The sequence below is a fragment of the Cucurbita pepo genome, chromosome 5, assembly GCF_057944985.1.
Source record: "Cucurbita pepo subsp. pepo isolate OVF chromosome 5, ASM5794498v1, whole genome shotgun sequence".
Lineage (NCBI taxonomy): Eukaryota > Viridiplantae > Streptophyta > Magnoliopsida > Cucurbitales > Cucurbitaceae > Cucurbita > Cucurbita pepo.
Window position 1 is genome coordinate 15204720 of NC_141802.1, and position 24116 is coordinate 15228835.

Consider the following 24116-nt stretch of genomic DNA (forward strand, 5'->3'; position numbering starts at 1 on the left):
CATCATTGTCACCAAACAAACAACCATATCTCATTAATCAAATGCTCATAAAATCAATACCTATTGAGAGAGAAAAATAAAATTAATTTGAGATTCAAAAAATAAAAAAAAAAATAAAAAAAAATTAGCACGATGGGCCCATGTTCATGTTCCTACCATCCTCCGCGGTGGGTTCAGGCTTGTGTTGTGTTTGTGGGTGTTGCTCAACCAATGTCTGTTGGGGCTGAAGAAACAGCTGCACTTGAAGCGGTTGCGCTTCAATTTGGTAGCTATTATCAACAAACGTCCCCAATGTTAAATTAGACCCAGAGGAATTGATTTGGTTCCCAGCCGGATCGAACCCATCGAACCTCATCAGCTCCTGTTGGCGTTGCGAATGATGTTGGGTTTGTGTTTGGTTTTGTTTCTGCTCATAAGCCCTAAACATCTCCTGCTGTTCTCTGGCAGCCACCGCCGCCGCCAATTGCTGCGCCTCAAACAACTGATTCTGATTCTGATTCTGATTCTGGGTCTGGGTCTGGGTCTGGGTCTGTTGAGGCGTGTCACGAATGAGCATCTGGTGGGATGATGAGGGAGCGGCCGCGGAATTGGGGATTCCAAGCATGGGGAACATATTGTAAGGAAGGAGAGCGGCGGCGGCGGCGGCGGCGGAGGAGGAAGAGGAGGAGGAAGGGTGGTTTCCGGCAATGGGCGGCTGCAGAATTGGGAGCATAGCTTGAGAGCCAATGTATGTAGAGAGCTCCTTTTTGGCGTTATAGAGATCTGTTTGCATTTGTTTTAGCTTGTGTTGTAGGACTGAAATAAGGCCGACACATCCGTACACAGGGTCACGCAAACGAAACTCTGCCTCGTAGGCTAATGAGTTCACTGCGTCCTCCCTCTGTGTGGCGTTCAATTCGTTCAATAGCTTTGTCACGTTGCTTGCACCGAATACCTTGTGCACATTGGCGAATTTCTGGGGCTGATCGGGTGGGAAATAGGGGGCGAATACGCACTCTTGCGTGCATTTTCGCCGGAGGAATTTGCAGGCTGCGCACGGGGAGTTGGACGACGACATTGCCTTGCTTTCCAATCAACAAACAAAATGCATTATTCAAAAATTATAAATCAAATCAAATCAAATCAAATCAAAAATGGACCACAAAAATTCACCTCAAGGGTTTGGAAAGCTAGAGAAGGGCGGTGGATCCGATCTTGGAGTTTCACATACACTTATATTTTATTTAATTCCCAAATTACCCTTCTCCCCTTTCTCCTCAAAATTAGCTACTAATCTTACTTATTTATGTTAATTTTATTCAAATCTTTTTTTCTCCACCCTATAAATCCCATCTTTCTTATTTATTTTTCAGATTAAGTTACAAATTTAGTTAAATTTTTTAGAAATTAGAATCAGTCTTCCATCCTCCAATATCCACTCAAATCTTACCTATTATTATTATTTTTTTTAATCATTTTTAAGAAATTAAGAAACATCAGATACATATTTAAAATTTATGTTCCATACCTAGACCACCACATGTACGCATGCCCTTAACTCGACTTGCCCTCCCTCTAGCTTTGGCTTGGCTCAACGTAGTTGACAATGAGTTATTCGGCTCGAGTTCATTGTTTTGATCTCCTTTTATTGTTTTGGACTCTATCTCCAAAGAATAAGATAGAGGTCAGTATAGCTACCATTTTGTTGATTTTAAATAATTGGAGTAGAGTTTGGATTAGTTAATGTAATCAGGTAAATCAATGTTTATGATGATATTTTAAATATGATGGGTCGAACTCCACCGGTAGAGTTGAATTTCGAAGAACAAGATTAAGCTAACACTAAGGATAAATCCCGCTTTACATTTTTGGGTTTGGTTGAATGACTTTAGATGTTGTCATGATATGAACTATGATGCATGTATTTCTAGTATGTTATGTCATGTATGTGAACGCACCATGTTCATATTATGTCTATGAGACCTCTTTGAGCCTTGTATGATAATCTCATGTGTACATATGCATGTTCATAGGGAAGTTATGAAGTTATGTCATGAAATAATAAAAGTATGATGTGCATCGCTTTTGAACTATGAGACCTTATGTCTGATGTATGTTACGAGCATAAGATATCTCCTTAAAATGTTTAGTACAAACGTGTATACCATGATATAGTAGGCGCTCTTTTTCTTCTATTGGTTTTCGGCAGCATGAGCGCATGCTAGCCCATAGTCAGGTCCGCCTAGTGGGTTCATGCGCTCGTGTGTGAATCGTCTGTAAAAAAAAGTATTAGACATCTAATTCAATATAAGTCTCGAAAGGAGAAACTGGGACCCACAGACATACATACAGGTGAGAGTGTGTTGGTGAGCAATTGCATGAGAGTTATTCATTCCATTTATTGTAATATTCCTTTTGCCTCTCACTCTCTCTCCTCTCTCCTCTCCTTATTTTCTTCCCTTTCTTACTATTATTCTTTTTGCCCCCTTCCCATTTTCTCCTTTTCTTTTCAAAATTAAATTAAATTAAATTAAAAGATTCAAATAATTTTTTTTTTTTTTTTAAAGAATCTCGAGCTTTAAACTACTACGATTTGAGTAGAATTTAAAATGACTCGATAATTTTAATTATTTAGATGCATACATTTCAACAAATAAATTTAGATAACGTCTATATGAAAAAACAGGTGAAAATCATTCCCAAAATATATCGTCAAAACATATATAAATGTGACTTTTTAAGTCTATCTCGACGCTTACAGTTCCATCACTAGTTTACACTCTCATCTCGACTACGTGGCTCATGTTCAATTTGCATGCATGAATATAAAAATATTTGGTTAAAAGCTTACGGGTAGGATCTAAATTCAGTCTTATCGTTCATAAGACTTATATCATATCTATATACTATGTGTCATAGGTTTTTTAAGGCCAACATTTAGATTCTCCTAGCTTAATAAAACTCATCTTAGGGGTTAGTTTCATAATCTCGTAGTTCCTCAGATTGCTTATCGATTTTCATCAGGGTTACTCGTGAGTTCTAAGATAGTTTAGTTAGCCAACTATTATTATCTATAATCATTTTTCAAATCATAGTAAGGCGTAACCTGAATATATAATCCACCCATCGAGACAAATCTACTATTAGATATGAGATTTATGCCACAAAACCTAATAATTAATTATTTAAATTTAATAATTATTTTAATTATTTTATTTACCGTTTATCCCTTAAATTAAATATATTTTGTCTATTTATTTAATATATCTAATATATTAAATATTAATTTCACATTTCAAATTAAATTTATTTTCTCCTTTATATTGAATTGAATGTATCTAATATATTAAATATCCATATGAACCACAAATTTTTTTTCAAATAAATTAAGCCTTTTAGCCTTACTATGAGCTAGGAAGGGACCTTATAGACCTACGTATTATAAACTCCAATGATATAAATTAATTAATTAAACTATTTAATTAATTAATTTCCATTCATTAACTATAGGTCACACTATAGACATTGAGTTACACTCTTATGCTTTGTAGGACAAATTATGTCCATTAATATAATCATTACAAGCAAGTGAATCCTTCACAAGTTGTTCATAATTACAGCTAGGTCAAAAGTCCGTTTTACCCCTGTAATTACATCTTTCATCGATGGAAAAAGCACGTTGAGGTTGATTATCACTTTGTTCATGAACGAGTATCGACTCGTCAGCTTGATGTGCGGCTCATATCTTCCAAGGATTAGCTCGCCGATATCATGACAAAGCCACTGTCAGCTCCTTTTAGTAGTTTTCGGCGCAATTGAACTTAGTAGTACATCGTCGAGGTTAAGAGGGGTGTTAAACGTAGAAGATTATATCTATACATAGTAGGAGAATTCTCTATTCTTAGAATTGCGTCTCCCGATTTCCTAGTTTGTTGTCCTGGATCAAGGCCCACGCAGGTAACCTTCTACACATCTCCTACATATATATGAGGTCGTAATCCATATAGGTCATTCCAGTCCTTCAATCTAACAGATATTATTTGAAATTATTATTCAAATAATTCAAAAGCTAAGGATTGAAGATACACAATTGAAGAACCAAGAAAAATAGTTGAATGGATAAAATCCAAATTAAAGTAAAGTGTTTGTGATTATTAAAACATATTCATTCATAGTATAAAATGCTTCACTCACTTATTTCCACTCTACATTTACAACATACACACAAACACAAGAAGGAAAAGAACAATTATTATTATCATTTGAAATGAAAACACTTGCGAGGCACACACACAAAGGGTAAAGCACACCACTCGCAGTAGATACTCATATGAAGGATCCCAAGTGCTTACTCTCCTACTCTCAGGTTTCTTTCTTCACAAAGTAAGCGGGCAAAACGAGCAAGTGCATCTTCGTTGGTACCTTCTCCTTCAACTGCTTCAAATTTTCCCGTCTCCAAATTCACCCTCGAGACGTTGTTATTCAGTAGAGCCTCTCCCGTCCTCACTAGATTTTGTAAATTCTCGTTCGTTGCAATATCGACCGAGGCTACATCGCCCGTCAATGTGTCATCCTGCTCGAATTCCCACCCCCACATTTACATTAGTTCAATGGCCTTGAAATAAATTTAAAAAAAAAAATTGAATATATATTATTAGGAATCACGACTCTCCAAGATGATATGATATCATGGATTTACTTATAAACTCATGATCAACGTGGGACTCCCTTCCAATAATCTTCGATACGTACCTGAATCCGTAGATAGTTTTCTGTAGTATTCAATGATTGAAAGAGCGTAGAAACATGATAGTCAACCATGTCGGCACTTGCATGGCCAAAGATGTCAATGATAGGAGTTGCTCCATCATCTAAGATCCAATTGAGGATGCCCCATTTGGCTGCTTTGGCTGCGCTGAACCTCTCATCGTTTTTGGGTGCGCCAGTTCCTAATGATAGAACCAACATCCTCCTTGTATCCATTGGATCTATGTCTATGTAATCTTGATTTCTCAACACGCTTATCTCTTTTGTAATGTGAGAGATGGCGGTAAGTGTCTGCAATGTAATGTTACGAGAATGTCAATTTTGCAGGATCTGTCCCACGATCGAAATATGTCGAAACATGTAAAAGGAGGAAAAGTAACAACTCAAGCGAATAGAGCTTTAAGAACAAAGTAATCTTAAGTACTTAACTTTTCAATTCTATTATGTTTATGTTCGTGTGAAATTAGCATATATCTCATTAGTATTTATAGTAGAGAAAACACTATCTTCGCAAACTTTCTCCTCAAGTTAAGAACCACTACCGATCTTCCTAATTAAAACACAAAACTTGTCCATAATTTAGCAACTACTCACCATAATTCTCGTAGTTAAGTTACTATATATAAGTTAGTAACTTGTTCTACTCCGTCTACTAACAATTCTCTTAAAGTTACTATATAAATTAATAACTTGTTCTACTAAATCTACTGACAATTATAGTAACCTAAATATATAGGTTAGTAGCTTGTTCTACTAAGTGTACTGAAAATTATCTTAAAGTTAGTAACTTGTTCTACTAACTCAAGTTTATTAGCTCGTTAATTTCTAAAAACATGAGTAGAAAATAGGGTAAAAAAACCCTGTCTTACTGGATTGTTGGCTGCAACCCCACCATCAACGAGATTAAACGCACGAATGCCACCATTGGCATCCCTTGTCTCGAAGTAGTGTGCGGGTAAGAACGTTGGAGCTGCGGAAGTGCTTATACAAACATCAGCCAATCGAGGGTTCTTTAACTCGCTCGTCCTTGCCTATAAATTCATACTAAGAATTGAATGGAATGAAAAAAGAAGCAAGAAAAAAAGGAAGAGGTAAGAGTTTATACATCATTTGTAGTAAAAATAACTGGTTGAAGAAGCTTGATATCAAAAGCAGGAATCACAATGTTTGCCAAGGTTTGATTGAGAGTGCGATCTCCAAGAAGGCGATTGGTGAGAGACCTTAAGTACTTTCCATCGTATCTTGGTCCACTAACTTTCCCAAAAAAATTGGTCACCTGGCTTAACAAGTGACTGATTCCCGAACATCTATCCGTTAGTAAAGACCTTTCCAAATTCGATACAAAAAAAAATTTAGAACTCGAAAATTTTCAATTAAAAATAACACGACTAGCAGATATTGTTCTCTTTAAGTTTTCCCTTTCGGGTTTCCCTTCAAGGCTTTAAAATGCGTTTGCTAGAGAATGATTTATACACCCTTATAAAGAGTGTTTCGTTCTCCTCTACAACAAAGGTGAAATATCAAAAACGCAGTACAACCCGTTAACTTATATAACTTTAAAATATATTTTTCTAAAAAAGTTGTAATGTTGTTTGACAAAAAAAATTGTCGAACTTTTTTCTATCTAATTCATTTCTCTTTACTTACACGACAGACGAAAAACGCTTTAAAAAGTCTACGATAGCATTTTACGTATATTATTATATCCAAAAGAAACTATAAAAAGTCTACCATAACATTTTTCGTACGCTACCGTATCCATATAGTTTTGAAAATGTTTTTATTTTTTTTCAAAATTAAGAAACCATTACACAATACTAATATTATTTAGAACATTAAAGAATTCAATTAAAAATTTTAGTTGTACGTCATAATTACGTGGCCTCAATGAATGCATTATAGAAACCTAGTTCAACCCATTTAACTCTAAAATATTTTTTTTGGTAAGAAACTTGTAATGTTGTTTGACAAATTAAAAAACATGGTCAACTTTTTCCTATCTAACTCATTTCCCTTCACCCAAAAATCCACTTTATTTTCTATGTTTCATATTCGATTCATACCCTAATAAACTCCACCAATTTCCACGACGTACGAAAAACGCTATAAAAAGTCTACGATAGCATTTTGCATATGTTATCGTATCTAAAAAACGTTATAAAAAGTGTACGATAGCATTTTTCGTATAATATCATATCCATTATTTCTGGTAGTGTTACTTCGCTCCGTGCATGGAGGGAGGTAATATTAATGGAAGAAATAAAGAAAGGTTAATATGGAGAAAGTGAATAATTAGAAGGGACATTTTTGGAAAGAAATTGTTTGTTTGTTTGTTTAAGAGAAAAGTACCAACTTCGTCTGAGGGAAGATACGGGGAGAGTGATCCAAGTAGAAGTGGACGATATCCGCCGCCGCAAACATAGGCCGATTCAGGTCATTCGGAGCCGTAATCATGGTGGTCACCAACCCGCCGGTGCTCGTTCCGGCGATCACATCAAAATAATCCGCCACTCTCGCATCTGGACCGTCGATTTCCTAAATCCAACCACCAAAAATAATCACCGTATTAAGCCTCCCACCAATTCCCAACTCCGGCAACATGTTCTGTTTTTTACCTGAAGCTTGGCTTCAAGAAACCTGAGTACGGTGGCCGGAATAATCCCTCTTATTCCCCCGCCGTCGATGCTCAGCACCGTTATCATCCTCCCCCTTGCAAAATTTGCTTCCATCCTTTCTCTCACGATCTCCCTAATTTCCCCCCACAAACTCACATATATATATATATATATATATATATATATATATATATCTATATATTGTTTTGTGTTCTTGGAATGGGTCATGGATTAAATCTTACTTTAATTCTATTTTCTTTTTGTTGGTGGGCTTTATTATCTTACAATATTACAAATTTTTTGTTGTTTATTTAACCACCTATTTAACTTAAAGATTATTAGGGTGGTTGGGAGATTAATTTCGTTTCGATTACATTGATCCCGAGTGTTTAAATAATAACATGACTTCAAAAACACGCTCAACCCAATTTTAGATTAATTTAGAAGTGTTCAGAAACCTCAATAGCTCGAAAAAAACATTGTTACCTCAACACATATAGTTTAGATTAAGTTCGAATAATTGATAACTTAGTTAATTTATGAGTCCCCTCAAAACTAGATTGAGTTGAACAGTCTCACTCAAAATTTATTGTTAATTTTAAAATATATATATTTGCTTAACTTACCGTCCATTAATTAATTAATTATATATATATATATTAAGTTACAAAATTTAATTGAATATTTAATAAATAGATATTTTAATTTTATTCAAAATAAAAATATAAGTAAATAATCCTAAAATTGGATTAAATTCAATAAATAAAAAAATAATTCACTTTTGATTGATGTAAGTCGAGATCAAATTGTAATTGCGATGTCATTTTCTGATTTTCGAATGGTCTTCAATTCATTTAGGTTTATGCTTGCGATAGTTGAATCTAAAAAATGTCACAATTTACTTCATCCGCAGCTAACTTGTGTGCAAGCTAGCGGCCCAACATCGTCGGGAGACACTGACGACGAGTGATGTGAGAGAGAGAGAGTACAGTGTCTTTATTATTATTACTACTTTTTTCTTCTTCTTTAGAATAACCCGAATTAGGGTTACCACGTGAATTCCACTATTTTCCGCTATTAAATCCACTATACTTGTATTAGAAGAAATAAATTTTTATCTTAATTTAACCCACTTAAATCTAATTTACTAATCCTAATTAATCTAGGAATGTTCGTAGCTTAGGTTCTTCACCATCATTAACCCTATGCACAACTTTTAATGGATCACTCTCTTTTTCCCACACAGTCCCCAACGACCCCACCTATCTCATACGATCATTAGACTTATCGCAACGGTGAGCTCCACATACTATCAATCCGTGACAATCAAAGTATGGTAAAACAGTGGTTAACGAGGTAAGTTATTGTAAGTGACGGAGACACAACTTAATAAAAAAATAAAATAAAATTTATTAAAATAGGATGGAAATGTTTATAATTGATATTAAGTAATTGAAAAAGAAAAAAGGATTAGCGTATGGCAAAGGTGAATTGACTTGAATTAATCAACTAATTAAATTAATGAATAATTAATTAATTAATTAGATAACAACTAATTTGTGTTTATCTTTGATTAATCATAGTTGAGCAATAAGCACGTTTAGTATAAATATTTGGATGCACGTTATCCTTTTCATTGACCATCGCAAAATCCAATATTAATGCAATCCATATACCCTATTACTTATATATAACAATCACAAATCCTAAATTTTTATATGCCATCATTACACAAATCTTTTTTAATTTCATAATATTTTTTCGAAACGAACGCCATGATGTAATAGAAACATAGAAATGGGTTTCAAATACTATTACAGATCGAAATATAAATGACTCTGAATATAAAACTAGACTGATGTTTTGGAACGATCCCCTCTATAACCGTGCAACTTTTGAATGTTTTTCTACCTCTGTCGGTAGCTTGCAAACACGTTGAAAAAGAAAGGGGAAGGGGTGATTGTAAAATACTCATTAAACAACTTACTTGTTGGCTATCACATCCTTATTTTAGTAGGTATCCATCGACTTTACTCTTGGCTCTTGGAAGTTTGAGTCTAGTATCTATTGCTATTTGAGCATTTGGAGTGTCTCAAAATTCCAAGAGGTGCTTTAACCGCTCATAGACCAAGGATGATAAAGATCATGGTGTTCCAAATGTTCCAACTGGACTTATTACACGATCAACGACCAAGAAGATTCAACAAGCATTCATTTTTCATCTACAAAATTGGATAGTCTCGGTTCAAGCATCGTTACATGAGTTGTTAGAAAATTTTATTTATTACTTACTTCTTGCTAACTGTGACTGTGACAGTGTATACTTGCACTTATTCTTGTGAATTTCACATAATTTTTGCTCAATCAAGTTATAATACATGTTAAAGTTTCGTCATTTCTCGCATAAAAAGTTCAAATAGTTATTTACTTGCTTGGATGTGTTCGGGTGCTCAATTCTGGAGCTTTTCAAACTCGAATTCCTCAAAATTGTATGGAGGTGTCCTAAATTAGGTCTAGTTTTCAAAAACAAAAGAATTTTTGTAAGAACCGATCTAAAAAGGGAGTAAACAGTCAAAATAGTGCAATATGGTCAAGAATAGATTAAACCGGTCACATCATCATATTTTACCTCCAACAAGGACGATGCCTTATTCATGAAAATTAAGTTATTACACAATGTTATACATTCGTCCCCTTATTCTTTCTAAACCTTCTCTACCAGTAGTACTCATTCACATATTCACAGATTGGGTGAGTGAACACGTGGGTACCTAATAGTTAGCAGGCACAAGGCTCACTCTCTCCGGGAGCTTGGCATTGTCATTATAGATCTACATAGGATTCACTAACTAACTTTGTGTAGATAAAAATTCGGTATGGATTAACTCAATCCCGAATGAACTCAATTAAGCCAACCAAGTTGAATGAGGTTACACCTCACAGATCATGACACATGGACATAAGACATAGGCAATAGTATAGAATGAATTCTAAGTGCACCCTAGGATCCCATGTAAAATCTCGACGGGTAGATGTGCTTAAATCGGTCTTCGACTTCCAAAATAATGCATCCAAATTTACTTTGAAAATAACAATCTCCCTCAACAGTGTCTCGAGTTTGCAAAGCAAATAAAATTAGAGGTTTAGGACGATTTCTGAAAATAAATGAAACGGTATGAAAGTATAATAAAAGAATGAGGACAATATCCTATGGCAGCTAGAAGTCCCTCCGATCACGACCTTTATACATACGCCCTTTCCCTTATTTAAAAATATTTTTAGAAAAGTCTAGTATTAAAAATATTTAGTAAGTTATCTAAATGCAAACATACATTGAGTGCATCCATAGAACAAAATACCCTTTATTTAACCATTGAGTGCAAAGGGAGAAGGGAGCTTGACTGCAAGACCTACCCACGAAAATCCGCCTTAGTGATCCGATTAACTATATATATATATTTTAATTTTAAGAATATAAGTTTTTGAAGGATTCTTTTTACTTTACTCCATCATTTTTTTTTATGTGGCTCGATAAATGATTAAATGATTTTAAATATTAAATTAGAAGCTCGACTCCTGGACATGGCTCTGATACCATGTTAAACGAACACGACTCTTCACAATGGTATGATATTGTCCACTTTGAGCAATAAGCTCTCATGGCGTTGCTTAGAAGGCCTCACATTGGAAGCCTCGCACCGATGGAGAGTGTATTCTTTGATTATAAACCCATGATCATTCCCTAAATTAACGAATGTGTGACACTTTCATCCAACAGAATCAACTGCAAACAAAATTAGATCGGTATGAAATCAATGTCATTAACTCTTTCTTAGGAGCTTGAAGATTTGAAGATTTATTCTAAAATTGAGATAGATAATTCTAAGTTTTATCATATTTATTATCTATTGGTTGCAATTAATACATTATTATATCACAATTTATATTTTTTTAATTTTTCAGACGTTTTAGAGCCCGCGTGATTTCTTTAAATTAATTATTTATTTGTTTTTAGTCTATGTCACGGTCGAGCTATGTTAATAGGTTAATTTTCGCTTGTTGTGACTATATTGAAGAAGAATTTGTTCATTTGAATGATTATGGATTGATTTGCACTTGTTTGTTAACTTTGAATATCTTTTATCTATGCTAAGATTGTACTAAATGATTATATAGGATGGATAAATAAATAAATAAATAAATAAAAACTTGAAAACCCAACCTATTGAGTTTGGGGTTAGGTCGGATTACCAATCCAACAAACCTGAACAATCCAACAAACATGAACTTTTTGAATTGGTCCAAAAGATTCATTCCCTCAACCCAATACAACTCGACCCATGTACACTCTTAGTGGGTACGCACACGATCTAGCCATAGAATAGGAGACAAACAATCCGTGGTCATATGACAATGGAACCCGACAATTGGCACAGGGGAAGCAGAAACCCTTATTGTCTACACGAGCAAACTTGAATTTATAATTCAACCAATTTTATTTTTGTTATGAAGTATTCATTTTTCTTTTATAAACTATCGGTATTTTATAAAGTTATCAACCATTAATATTTTATCATTTATGAAAATTGATAGATATTTGTAATAGAAAACGTGAGATAAGGATAGATGAAGGGAATCAAATGGGAAGTCTTAATTATATAAGGAAGCTTACATGTGAAGAAACAAGATGGAAGAACACCACAAGAAATCATGAACAATCAAATATTAAAAGGAAGAAGAAGATGGATATAGAAAGATAACATATTTAAGTATATTTCATAGTCAAGAACTAATTGGATCAATTTAAACACAACCCATTTTCAGAAACCTTCATAATATCTAAATGGAAAACGATGATTATACAACAAAACAAGCCCACAGGCCTCTTGTACTCTGCCAAAACTGCTCTAAAGCTAGCCTAACTCCATTTATAACTCAACTCTAACAAACATGCTTGTAAATTACAAATATACAACACAAGGAGAATGCTTTGCCTTCTTGAGATATGATCTTTTTGAGAACCCCAGCAGCAAGTACTGAAGATTTTGAAGTGTGCTTGGGCCAACAAAAAGTTTGCAGAAAGGCACTTGAGAGATCATGTGCATCCATATACTCTTTTCACTACCTCTGCATAACACACACACACACACACCCCAGCCAAGGCGTTTTAGAAAGGAGAAAGCTCAGTAACAAAATGTAACATCAATTTGCACGAGAACATACGCACCGAAGTACTATTCGTGCCTTCAGGGAACTAACAAAATTGTAGTGCCCTTATCTACCTGTACACAATTTCAAGGTATGTTGATGTTCAAATGATCAGTGCAAATATAAGGAATTATCCGAACCTAAGGATGCATATGTTTATGAAAGTCAAAACCATGATATGTTCTTACTGTATGTAAAGGAATGTAAAAGCATTGATAACCCCACGAAGTTCATCTAAAAGAAGAAGACAAGATATGGAAGCAAATGAAGTAAACTATTTAGACCGAACCCCTGTAATACACTTTCCCTTCATCAAGTACAAATACTAGAAATATTTTGATCCAAAAATACAACCCCATCATTACAACAATTCAAGTATGGAACTAAGGCATTTGTGAAATAAAAAAGTACCCATATGGTAAAAAGTATTGATATGAGATTAAATTTACCATAACCATGAACTTAAAGATTTTGGATTGATCGTATCAGAATAGGTCTTGTGTTCGAACCCTGGTAAGATCATTTCTTCTACAATTAATATTGATTACCATTTGTAAGGCCGAGGAGTATTAAAAAATCCTCTTTTTCATAAGAAATATATGAAATTTACAAAAATGGAAAGTAAAGGAGATTACAAAAGGCTTTCCAAACTGTTTAAAAAAAAGCCTAACTATAGGAAGTGAAGAATGTACGAGTAGAACCGAAAAGCTTTCTGGTTGCACACATCCTTCTTTCAGCGCAAGAATACAAATTAAAGAACATCCATGAATAAAAAATTAATAAGCCCCCAGAGCCAAATGAAACTTGCAATCTAATTTACAAGAAAGCTTATAATTTTGAATATTTTGAAAGAACACACTATGAAGCTGCACAATATTTGATAAGTTCCAAACTTTTTTATTTAGCTACACCTTGTTTCAATTAAGTGATGAACCAACACAGGAATTTTTAACAACTTTAAGGCAAATAAAAAGTTCACATACAAAATTTACCTAAACTTAGTGTAAAGGCATTAATATTTATATACCGAGTTCTATATACTTTCCCAAAATTGATTGTATCCAGTACCTTTTGAAGTTCTAGATCCAAAAAAACATTAAAAACAACAAAGACGTCATGCATGGAAAAGAGGTAGAAAGAAGAGGAGGAAAAAAAGGTACCTGCTCGATCAGTGACCATCTCTCTCTAAAGAAAGGTTGGTTAGGTTCATTCCTTCTTGCTTGCTCTGAAATTGATGAATTATGGTGTCGGATTCCATGAATTGTAATCGTAAAATTGAAAACAATCTCTCTATTAATTCTGAAGCTAGTTCGAAAGGGAAACATGATCGAGGAGGAGAAAACAACAAATTCTAAATTTCATCTATCAGGATGCATAGAGACCAATTCATCCCAATGGAAGAATCATTAGTGGAGATTCTTCAGAGCATCTAAACTATAATTCTTAGAAAAAGAACAGATTCAAAATGAAACAAGCTGGATGCAGAAAAATTCAAAATCACGGCTGGTATGATGAATTTTCAATCTAATTAAATAAGATAGCAAAGAGAAGTTTGACGATTCCAGTAGAAGAAAATAAAAGAAGGTGAAAAGTATTTTGGGATATAAGAAGTGGCTTTGAGAGCTACGTGCTCAAAAGATGCTGTTAAGTAACCTCAAAAAAATGTAGAAAGACAACATTTAATCAAGGAAAGGAAGTAGAACTGGATAAAAAAACAGGATTTAGACTGTAATGAATTGATAGGAAATGGACCACAGTGATTACAAGATTCCTCTTCCATGATAATTGGGCTAACATATGGAAAATTTTGACAGAATAATTATGGAAGATAGTATGCTGGATCCTTTCTATATAAAAAGTTTAGTTGACATGTTCCAATAAGAAAAGAATCCATCTTCTAGTAAGAAAGAAGGATGGATGATGTTCAATGCCTCTTCTCTCAAGTTTGAAAAATGTTAATCTCAGAAGCAAGGGTGATGGAGCAAGTTCATAGGTGTCTCTTGACATAGGATATAAGCGGAGGATTGGCTCTGTTGTGCCTTGCAAGACACCAATATGTTGGATTTCCAGGAAGAAAGTAAGGAAAAAGAAATTATAAAGGATTTCTTCAAGTTGAAAAACAATAATATCCATTAAGCAGCGATGAAAGCAAGCAAGATAAGTTCACTAGCAACCAATAACCACAGACCTGCTGGATGGAAAAAGATATTGATGCAAATTGAAACGAACGAGCATATATTGTAATAAATACACCGAGATTTCAATAGTAGAATAATCGTGACTATTAAAAAAAACAAAAGCTACATGTGGAAAGAAGCCAAGAATTATTTATTTATTTATTTATTTTATAAGAGACAATTTCATTGATGATTGGAATTTACAAAAGGGATGTATAATCCACAGTGTTTACAAAAGACCTTCCCAATTTGCAATGAGAAAGGTACAACTATAGGAAGTAAAAATATTAGACAGTTTACACCAAGATATAGCTTGGTAAACAATATTGTCGGAAATTTTTATGTAGGTCTATGTCTTTTCTACAATATTCTCTAATTTCTTTCTTTCCGCAGATTTCAAAAGAAAGTCATGATGAAGTTTTTCCATAAATAGGGCTTTTGCATTCTTGAAAGGGTGGTACGTTAAGGCCATATCCAAAAATTCCTTTACCTCCCTAGGAAATGTGAGATGTCATTCGAATATATTGAGAATCGTTGTCCAGAAATTCTAAGCGTATGTGCATTGTATAAACAAGTGGCTTTGTGATTTGGTTTTTTTCTTGCACAGTGGACACCAATTTGGAGAAAGAGTGATGTAAGACATTCTTTTTTGGAGATTTTCACTTGTGCTAATGGCTTTATGCACTATTTTCCAAAGGAAGAACTTCACCTTTTTAGGCTGATGTAGTGCTGATGTCCTTTCCCTGCTGTCTTTGCTGTCTTTGCTAGCGTAGGAGAAGCCCAGCATTATTAGTAAGGTTAAATTATAATTTTGGCCCTTGAGCTTTCAAAGTTGGGTTAATAGGTTGCTCATCTTGGCTATTTGGACCAACACCTTGGCTTTTAAATGTACTTTTGTTAACTTCAGATTTTTTTAGTTGACCTTGTAGTTGTTGAAAAGAACCTTATTGGGCTTTTTTTGTGGGCATACGTGCTTAACCTCACTCCCTTCCTTCCCTACACTTTAATTAAATTGTTTTAGTTAGTTTTATTAGGTTAATCTTGTTTAACTTTACATTGTGCATTTTAGATTTTTCATGCTTGGCCAATGTATAAATCACCTTGTGTTTCTGTTAAGGATATTTAGTAATAAATTATAGTTTACCATATATATTATATTTGATATTTTATTATAAGGCAAATATTAGATATTTGCCTTATTGCCATGGGTATCTTTCCATTTATTGTTATTTCCATTTATTACTATTTCCATATCCTTGTAATTTATTTGATTATAAATAAGATAACTTTCACACCATTTAGGTGTGGTGGATTAATCAAACATTCACAGTTTCTTTGTTACTATGGATTAATCAAACATTCACAGTTTCTTTGTAACCTAGTAACGAGAAGTTGAATGAAAATAAAGTTTCAGTTGTCTCCTCAAAGTTGGGGCCAAGAGCATCCTTGAGTGTATGAGTTAGTGTAACTTGCACGTTAAACCCTCGAATCATTCAAGTTTAGGCTGGACACCAATTGGTGGAGTGTTTGGTTGAAGCTAGTCTTCACGTTTATGGTTCTTGACCTCCAAGAAAACCATCAACTTGCCTCCTCTTGAGTATTACTTTGCGTACGAGAGACCCTTTGTGTAGATGTTTACAAGATGCTAGTCTTTACCCGTTGCCGAATCTACCTCACATCACAAGCCTAAAAAATAATAGCCCAAAAGATGAGCCAAGAAAGAACTAACCTAAAGAAACATAGGCCCTTAGGTAGGAGATTGAATAAAGGTTGATTGATCAAGAAGGATTTTCATCTCTGTTCGTAAGAGTATAGAAAAGTTAATCTACCTATTAAACATAAAATCGAAGTTAAAGGATTAGACATTCTCTAAAGTTTAGAGATTTATTAAATACATCGTTAAAAAGTTTCTTATTTACTGGACACAACCTTCAAAATTCAAGCATCAAACTTAAAATTTAACGTCTGGCACCAAACTTATAATATAACCTGATTATAATAAGACAAGTTTAGGCAGAAAACTTGAAACTTAACCTGTTTGTAATAACTAATGCAAATTCAACAGAGGGGCATGCAAAATTTCCATGAGTTGGATGTTTGACCAATGACAACAATTAATAAATAAGTCAGCAACATATTATAAGAACTTTATATGAGGTATCTTTATTGAAGATTATGGCTGTTGAAATTTCCAAGGCAATTAAAAAAACACATTAACTAAAGAATCCTGACTTTAAAGCCATACCTTAGAAACTGAAGAGGGACAGAGACATGAAACCTCTTAACGTTTCCAAAATGAAAAAGAAAACATACCTAAAAAGAAACCATGGTCAATATTATTTCTTAAAGAACATATCATGCAGAATAAATAAATAAATAAAAGACAAAATACCTAATAACCACGCTTTCTTTTGGGAACAATAGAGAAGGGCGAGTCTAGATACTTAGAAACTCAAATCTCTATTAAAAGTACAATCGCCTTTGAACTTTCCGTTGACAAGAATATCATACGTAGTGTTATCGGGGACAAGACCTCTACCCAGCATCTCATCATGCAATCTAAAAGCCTCTTGCAAATTTCCTTCCTTAAAGTGTCCAGCTATTAATGTGTTATAAATGAGAACACTAGGAGTCAAGTTTCTTCCATTCATCTCTTCCAAAATCTTGCGTGCATTTTCTAATTGTCCTTCGTTACAAAGACCAGTGATGAGAACTGTTTGTGCTCGATTATCAGGCAAAATACCCTTGGAAAGCATTTCAGTGTAGAGATCAGATGCATAAAGAAGTCTTCCTTCTTTCAGGAGTCCGTCAATCAATGAGGTATAAGTTTGCAAATCACATGGAATCCCCTCATTCACCATGTTCTTATATAAGTCAATTGCTGCTTCCATGTTGTTTAGATTCTTAAACCCAGTAATCATGCTATTGTAGATAACAACATTTGGAGATAAACCAGCTCCAAGAAGTTCGTTATAAAGTTCACATGCACTTTTCATATCCCTTCTTTTGCAAAAACTGTCAATAAGTGTGCCATATGCCGTAATGTCCATTACAAGACCCTTCCTTTTCATATCATTCAACAACTTTAAAGCAAGATCTATATTATTACTTTTACAAAACCCATCAATGAAGGACGTGTAGGTAACAATACTTGGAGAAATGCCAACTTCACGCATTTCCCTAAATACCTTCAAGGCCAAATTAATGTCACCTTCCTTGATGAAACCATCAATAATAGTATTGTAAGCTACACATGTAGGAATAGAACCTTCAGAAACAAACTTATTGAACATATCCCTTCCCTCCGAAGTACGACCAGCTTTGCACAAACCTTTGATAATAATGCCTAAAGTGATGTCTGTGGGGAGAATATTAGCATCTCTCATCTTGTGAAATATACTAAAAGCATTGTCAATATCACCTTTCTTGAAATAACCGTCCATTAGAATAGAAAAGGTAACAGCATTTGGGGTAAAACCATTATCTAGCATCTCCTTGTACACCTTACATGCTAAAATAATATTACCTTTTCTACAATGACCGAGTATCATGGTATTGTAAGAAACGGCATTAGGACTGATACCCCTAACAATCACCTCATCCCAGAAATTGCAAGCTTCATTGACCTTACCCTCCTTACAAAGCCACGACAATAAAGTATTAAACGTGAAAACATTTGCAAGACCACTCTCAACTGCTTCATCAAACATCGTGAATGCATTTTGCGCAGACTTGCATTTCAAATACCCTTGTATCATAGAATTCAAAGAATAAACACTTGGCTTGATGCCCTTAATTTTCATCTCAGAGTAAAATTCATATGCCTTTTCCATGCACCCATTCTTACAGAAACCATCAATCATAACTGAGTACGTAACTCTGTTGGGAACCAAACCACAGTTATAAATTTCATTCACAAGATCTAAAGCACTACTCAGGTCTCCTTGCATGCAATAACCCTTTATTAAACTTGTTGCAACAACCAAATTCATAGAGTTCCCACAATTAACCATGTCATCTTTCAGCCGCAAAGCCTCTACCACATTTCCTTCCTTCACACAAGCAGTAATAACACTAGTAAATGTGCCCTCAGAAGGAACCCAACCTGTAGCTCTCATCTCTCTTAACAAAGACAAAGCATATCCAGAATTCGGTTTCAAACAAACTACATGGATAAAAGTACTATATGCTTGTGGATCAAGTTTCACTCCTCTTGCTTTTGCTTCTAAAAAATGTTGCTCTGCCTCCACAATATTTCTTTCCTTCAAACAAGCACGCATCATGACATGTAAAGTAAAACAGTCACCTGCAACTCCTTCCAGCAACATTTTGTTATGCAACTCCCGTGCTTCACAAATCATGTTTTTCCTAACCATAGCAGTCAAAAGAATATTCATACACTGAATTGATGGCTTTACATCAAATTCTACCATTTTATTAAAACAATGAAGAGCTTCTTCAACTTTGTTAGCTCTAACGTAACTATTCAATAAATAATTAAAAACCTGAATATCTGATGGAAAACTGTACAGCTTCATGCATTCTACTAAACCGTTTATAAGACAACTAGAGGAGACTGAATTTCCTGACGCAAACCGATTGAGCATATTCTGAGCTATTTTCTGGGTCTCTGCCGAATTCATCAAAATGAGAAGCAGGACAGATATAGCATTAGTGCTCTTGACATAACCACTCTTCTTCTCAATCCTTTTGAAGTACTCCAATGCTGATTTTAGGTCACTTATGTTGCCTAGAAGAGTGTTTATCACATGACTTTCAGTTAAAGCAGAATCAGGTGAGGTACCACATTTACCATTGATGGACTCTAAAGAAACTAAGTTACTTTGCGAGGCCACTTTAGACGAGGTTTCCACTGAAGCATCCGTGCTTTGATTGATATGCCCAGAAGATGATAAATGTAAGATAGTTTTTCCTGCAATTTTTGATTTTAAACCAAGAGGCTTGTTTTTAAAGAGGGAGTAGAAAAGGAATGGAGAAGTTGGTGAAGGATTTCTCATAGTCGCTTTCACGATAAAAGTGCCTAAAAAAAAAACAAATACCAGGAATGAGCAAATTGAGGTCAAGAGTAAAACCATGAGTTTAAAATGAGAAATGTGAAATATTGCAACACTACCAATCAAAACATATATTAAATTTAGTACACGAGTTAAAGTGAGAGAAAGTATGACATAAAACCATGAGTTTAAAATGAGAAATGTGAAATATTGCAACACTACCAATCAAAACATATATTAAATTTAGTACACGAGTTTAAGTGAGAGAAAGTATGACAAAGATTCAGCCAAACAAAAAAAAACATTCAAAACTACAAAACGATGTCAAAATCATACCTTTTTTTTTTACAAGAAACAATTTCGTTGATGTTTGAAATTTACAAAAGGGATGTGTTATGCATGATGTTTACCAAAAAAAAAAAAAAAGAAAAGAAAAGACTTCCCAATTTACAATGAGGGAGGTGGGACTATAGGAAGTAAAAGTGCTAGGTAATTTACACCAAGATATATAATGGAAAACAGCATTATCGAAGAGTTTTGTATAAGTTTGTGCCTTCTCTGTGAATACTCTTTAGTTTCTTTCTTTCCGCAGAGAACAAAGAATGTCATAGTGAGATTTTTCCATAGCAAGGCTTTTGCATTCTTGGAAAGATGGTACGGTAATAAGGTTATATTCAATAAATCCTTATCTCCAAATGAAAAGTGAGGTGTCATCCGAAAGTATTGAGAATCCTTTTCAAAAAAATATTAAGAGTATGTGCATTGCATAAATAAGTGACTTTGTGATTCGTTTTTTTTTTTTTTTTTTTTTTCCCTTTTGCATAGGGGGGCACCAACTTAGAAATAGTCATCTAGGGCATTCTTTTTTGTAGATTCACTTGTGCTAATGGCTTTATGGCTATTTCCCAACCGAAGAACTTCACCAAAAATTACATAGACGTGCTCTTAACACAACCAACATTCTTTTTCAAACAATCTCAACTCTACAACATGCTTGTCTACTTAGGATCAAATCACAACATCTCAGCATGCTAAGCATCACTGAAGCACCACAAGCACCCCATCATGCTTAACATTACAAATTACAACTACATGCCCAACATATTCAGAACTCAACATATAGAAAAAGAGTTCAATAAAATATACTTAATAAAACAATTAAAGCCAAACAGCAATCAAACTCAATAGATAGAAACTGCTTACCTAAAGTGCTAGAGCATTTCCTAAATCAATCTGAAAATGTTCCTAAACAATAAAAACAACATCATAAGGTTAGACTTAATTCAAAAACCTTAGTTTAATCTAAGTGAGTGACCAAAAAGGAAAATCTTAACCACAAATCACCCCCAGACTTGATTTGATGGTCCAGAACTAATTTGAACCAAAAAAAGAGATCTTTCGAAGTGTAAGAGACTAAGCTAAGGCACTTAAAAATGGCTCGAAAAGGTCTAGACTGAGTCTTACCACCAAAACTCGAAGGAACGAACTCAATTTCGTGCTGGAAAGTATTCAATTAAGCTCGAATTGGTTCAAATCTATAAGCAGAAAGATCCCAACGGTTAGAACCCGCATTAACATATTTCAAAAGGATTCGAAAGGGTTCAAAACGCCTCATTACCTACTGAACCTAGCCAAAAAAGGGCTCAAATTTGCAATTCATTCGATTTCAAAAATCTAAGCCTCACGGATCGTGGGTACTCTAATTTGCGGCCGAACGTGGTGTGGGTAATTTCAAAAATGCTTGGGTGCCGCTTATGAAATCGAACTCGTGCCGCAGTGGAGAGTCCTCGCGCTGTCGATCAGATCTGTGGGCATTGAGGCCGTGCAAGAACACACATTTTCGCTCACAGTTTAGAAATGCATCGTGGTACAGTAAGACGGAAAAATAGCCACCGCAGAAAGAATCGCCCCGGTCAGCATCGCGAATCGCCGAAGAGGAAACAACGGCACTGTTCGTGAGTCTTGCACTGTTGCGTGTCTTGGGTTCGTGGTTTCCGTGCACACCGTCGCAGAGAGTAGCCGGAGAAAGAGCGCGAAATCGAATGGGATGCTGCTATGCGGCTGATGCTTGACGCGAGGGAGAAGGAGGGTTTATTCAAGGCCCTGATTCCACCCATTATGGAAAGAAAATGAAAAATATAATGTTATAGAACTAGTTTAGATTTATCTTTGTACATCAACGTTGAGATGGCCGAGTTGGTCTAAGGCGCCAGATTAAGGTTCTGGTCCGAAAGGGCGTGGGTTCAAATCCCACTCTCAACAATTCATCATTTTTAATGTTTTTTTTTTTTTTTTTTTTTTTTTTTTTTGGTGCGAAGCTACCATTACGTGGGTTCAAATCCCACTCTCAACAATTCATCATTTTTAATGTTTTTTTTTTTTTTTTTTTTTTTTTTTTTTTGGTGCGAAGCTACCATTACCTCCCCGTATAATTGTTTTTTTTTTTTTTTTTGTGCGCGCTAAGCTACCATTACCTCCCGTATTGCGATGCTCTGTCCTTTCAAATTCACCCCTTACTAAGTTTTTGTACCAAATCTTTACTAAGTTTTTTCACTTCGAAAGGGCGTTGGTTCAAATCTCACTCTCAACAATTCATTTTTAATGTTTTTTTTTTTTTTGCGCGAAGCTACCATTGCCTCCCCGGTCTGTCCTTTCAAATTCACCCCTTACTAAGTTTTTGTACCAAATCCTTGTTTCCAATGTTTTTAAGCTAAATAAGGAGTTGGTGTTTGGACCAGAGCGAACTCTAGAGTAGGTGTCATAGACAAGCCTCAACCGTCGTTGTCGACTCTTTTTGTTTTAAAATATTTTGTGTCCTTCCTTATCCATAAGTCGCGGGTCGTGTCAGTTCATCCTTGGCACGTCTAAAAAGGAATTGAATTGAAAGAGAAATAGGAAGAAAAGAGGCAAAATCCAAAGGTGATTACAAAGAATCCATTGGAAGACCAATAATTACATAACGAAGAATGAATAAAATAATTTGCAGCAATTGCAAAGCCTTTTTTAAATTCTTACAAAAAAGATACTAAGCTCGGGACCACTATTCTCCTCCGGGCTCAACATGTAAAAGGTTTCTGAATCCCTGGACCCCACCACACGTTCGAAGTGGGCCCTCATGTAAGCCTGCTCCCCATCAGGGCCGTCCACGTCAGAGTTTCCCGGCAAGACGCCGGCACCCATGGACACCGCCCGGAGAAGCTCCATAACTTTGAGATCATCATCGGAGGCTTCCCTTTTGACGCCATAACCATTTTTCTTGCCATTACAGAACATGGTCCATAATGGTTCTTCCATCAGCTTCGTCTTGTCGGCCTTGTCGGTTCTCTTCTCGCACTCGAGAGCGATTCTTACCATCCCGGAGCTCATTTCCTTTTGCAACACGTTGGTCTGCATGGCTAGCTCGATCACGATGCTAGGGAAACTTCGTGGGGTCTCTTGTATGGATAGGCTCACGCGCCCTTTTCGGTACCCGAACAGCGTCCCCGTCACCCGGCTCCCCGACTGCGTTAGCAGCGTTTCTGATATGCCCGACGGTAGCGATGGGATCTTGCATGCTGCTGGGGTTATGATGGGGAAGGATCGGAACACCGATCGGAATACTCGAAACACTTTGGTTTTGTTCTTCTTTCTCTTTGATGGGGGGACCAGGGAGGAGGATGAAGTCAAGGAGGGTTGTGGTGGCAGCGGCGGAGGTTGCGGTGGAGCTGAAGATTTTGGTGGAGATTGTAGCTCGGGGAGGGCGGCGGTGGATTTTGGGTCTCCCATCAACCCACGGTAATGAAGGAATAATGGAGGATTGAGGAGAGGGTGTGAGGGCGAGACAGGGTGGGAATGGCCGTTATAGTTAGTTATTTGCATGTGTTTCAGAACGGATCTAGCCTCCTTCTTTTTTGGTCTTTTTCTTTTTCCATTTATTTTTTTATTTTTTTATTTTTTTATTATTCATGGTTTCAAATGTTTTTTTTTTTTTAGTTTATTAATAATTATATCAATTAAAACTTTACCCTTTACACAATAACGAAAATATGATAAAATTTCGTATCAAAATCCAAAATTCAAAATGAAAACATTATAAAATAGGTGATGTTCAAGTTATTTATAAACGGGGAATGAGAGCGTGATACAAAATGAATACAAATGACAACCCACAAAATACAATTTGTGACAACGCAGCTTCCGAGCAGTCTCCCACCTTGACCGGTACCTACGATCACCTACAAAAACCAAGGAGCAAAAAACAAGGAGAAAGGAGTGAGTATAAAATACCCAATAAGCTCCCATCGCATCCTTAACCTAGAAGGTATCTATAGGCTTTAATCTTGGTTCTAGGAAGTTCGAGCCTACTCTCTACTGTT

General features: G+C 35.3%; 3 protein-coding genes, 1 non-coding gene and 1 pseudogene across 10 annotated transcripts; 1 reads left to right on the plus strand and 4 right to left on the minus strand.

Moving 5' to 3' along the window:
- On the minus strand, window positions 1–1215 carry LOC111795087 (LOB domain-containing protein 10-like). The gene has a single exon (XM_087123619.1). The coding sequence runs from the start codon at window positions 1055–1057 to the stop codon at window positions 125–127; it is 933 nt and encodes a 310-aa protein (XP_086979745.1). The 5' UTR covers window positions 1058–1215; the 3' UTR covers window positions 1–124.
- Window positions 1216–4116: 2901 nt separating this feature from the next.
- On the minus strand, window positions 4117–7499 carry LOC111795777 (patatin-like protein 2). 2 transcript variants are annotated; one of them, XM_023678353.2, is made up of 6 exons: window positions 7362–7499; window positions 7100–7281; window positions 5852–6038; window positions 5616–5777; window positions 4732–5037; window positions 4117–4552 (listed from the first exon to the last, which is right to left on the minus strand). In XM_023678353.2, exons 1-6 carry the CDS (start codon window positions 7473–7475, stop codon window positions 4328–4330), a joined length of 1176 nt encoding a protein of 391 aa, XP_023534121.2. In that variant the 5' UTR covers window positions 7476–7499; the 3' UTR covers window positions 4117–4327. The 2 variants fall into 2 exon arrangements, with proteins under 2 accessions (XP_023534121.2, XP_023534120.2); XM_023678352.2 differs by having other exon boundaries at window positions 5852–6071.
- Window positions 7500–12110: 4611 nt separating this feature from the next.
- On the minus strand, window positions 12111–21856 carry LOC111795015 (uncharacterized). 6 transcript variants are annotated; one of them, XM_023677237.2, is made up of 8 exons: window positions 21380–21856; window positions 21226–21296; window positions 20965–21006; window positions 17139–19787; window positions 16992–17059; window positions 13730–13794; window positions 12589–12643; window positions 12111–12488 (listed from the first exon to the last, which is right to left on the minus strand). In XM_023677237.2, the coding sequence occupies exon 4, from the start codon at window positions 19762–19764 to the stop codon at window positions 17191–17193; it is 2574 nt and encodes an 857-aa protein (XP_023533005.1). In that variant the 5' UTR covers window positions 19765–19787; window positions 20965–21006; window positions 21226–21296; window positions 21380–21856; the 3' UTR covers window positions 12111–12488; window positions 12589–12643; window positions 13730–13794; window positions 16992–17059; window positions 17139–17190. The 6 variants fall into 6 exon arrangements, with proteins under 6 accessions (XP_023533005.1, XP_023533006.1, XP_023533007.1 ...); XM_023677238.2 differs by lacking the exon at window positions 20965–21006; XM_023677239.2 differs by lacking the exon at window positions 16992–17059.
- An 86-nt stretch (window positions 21857–21942) lies between these two features.
- Window positions 21943–22023, plus strand: TRNAL-AAG (transfer RNA leucine (anticodon AAG)). The gene has a single exon. It is a non-coding gene; the product is annotated as a tRNA-Leu (tRNA).
- Window positions 22024–22681: 658 nt separating this feature from the next.
- LOC111795088 (protein MIZU-KUSSEI 1 pseudogene) lies at window positions 22682–23838 on the minus strand (annotated as a pseudogene).
- Window positions 23839–24116: the final 278 nt, after the last annotated feature.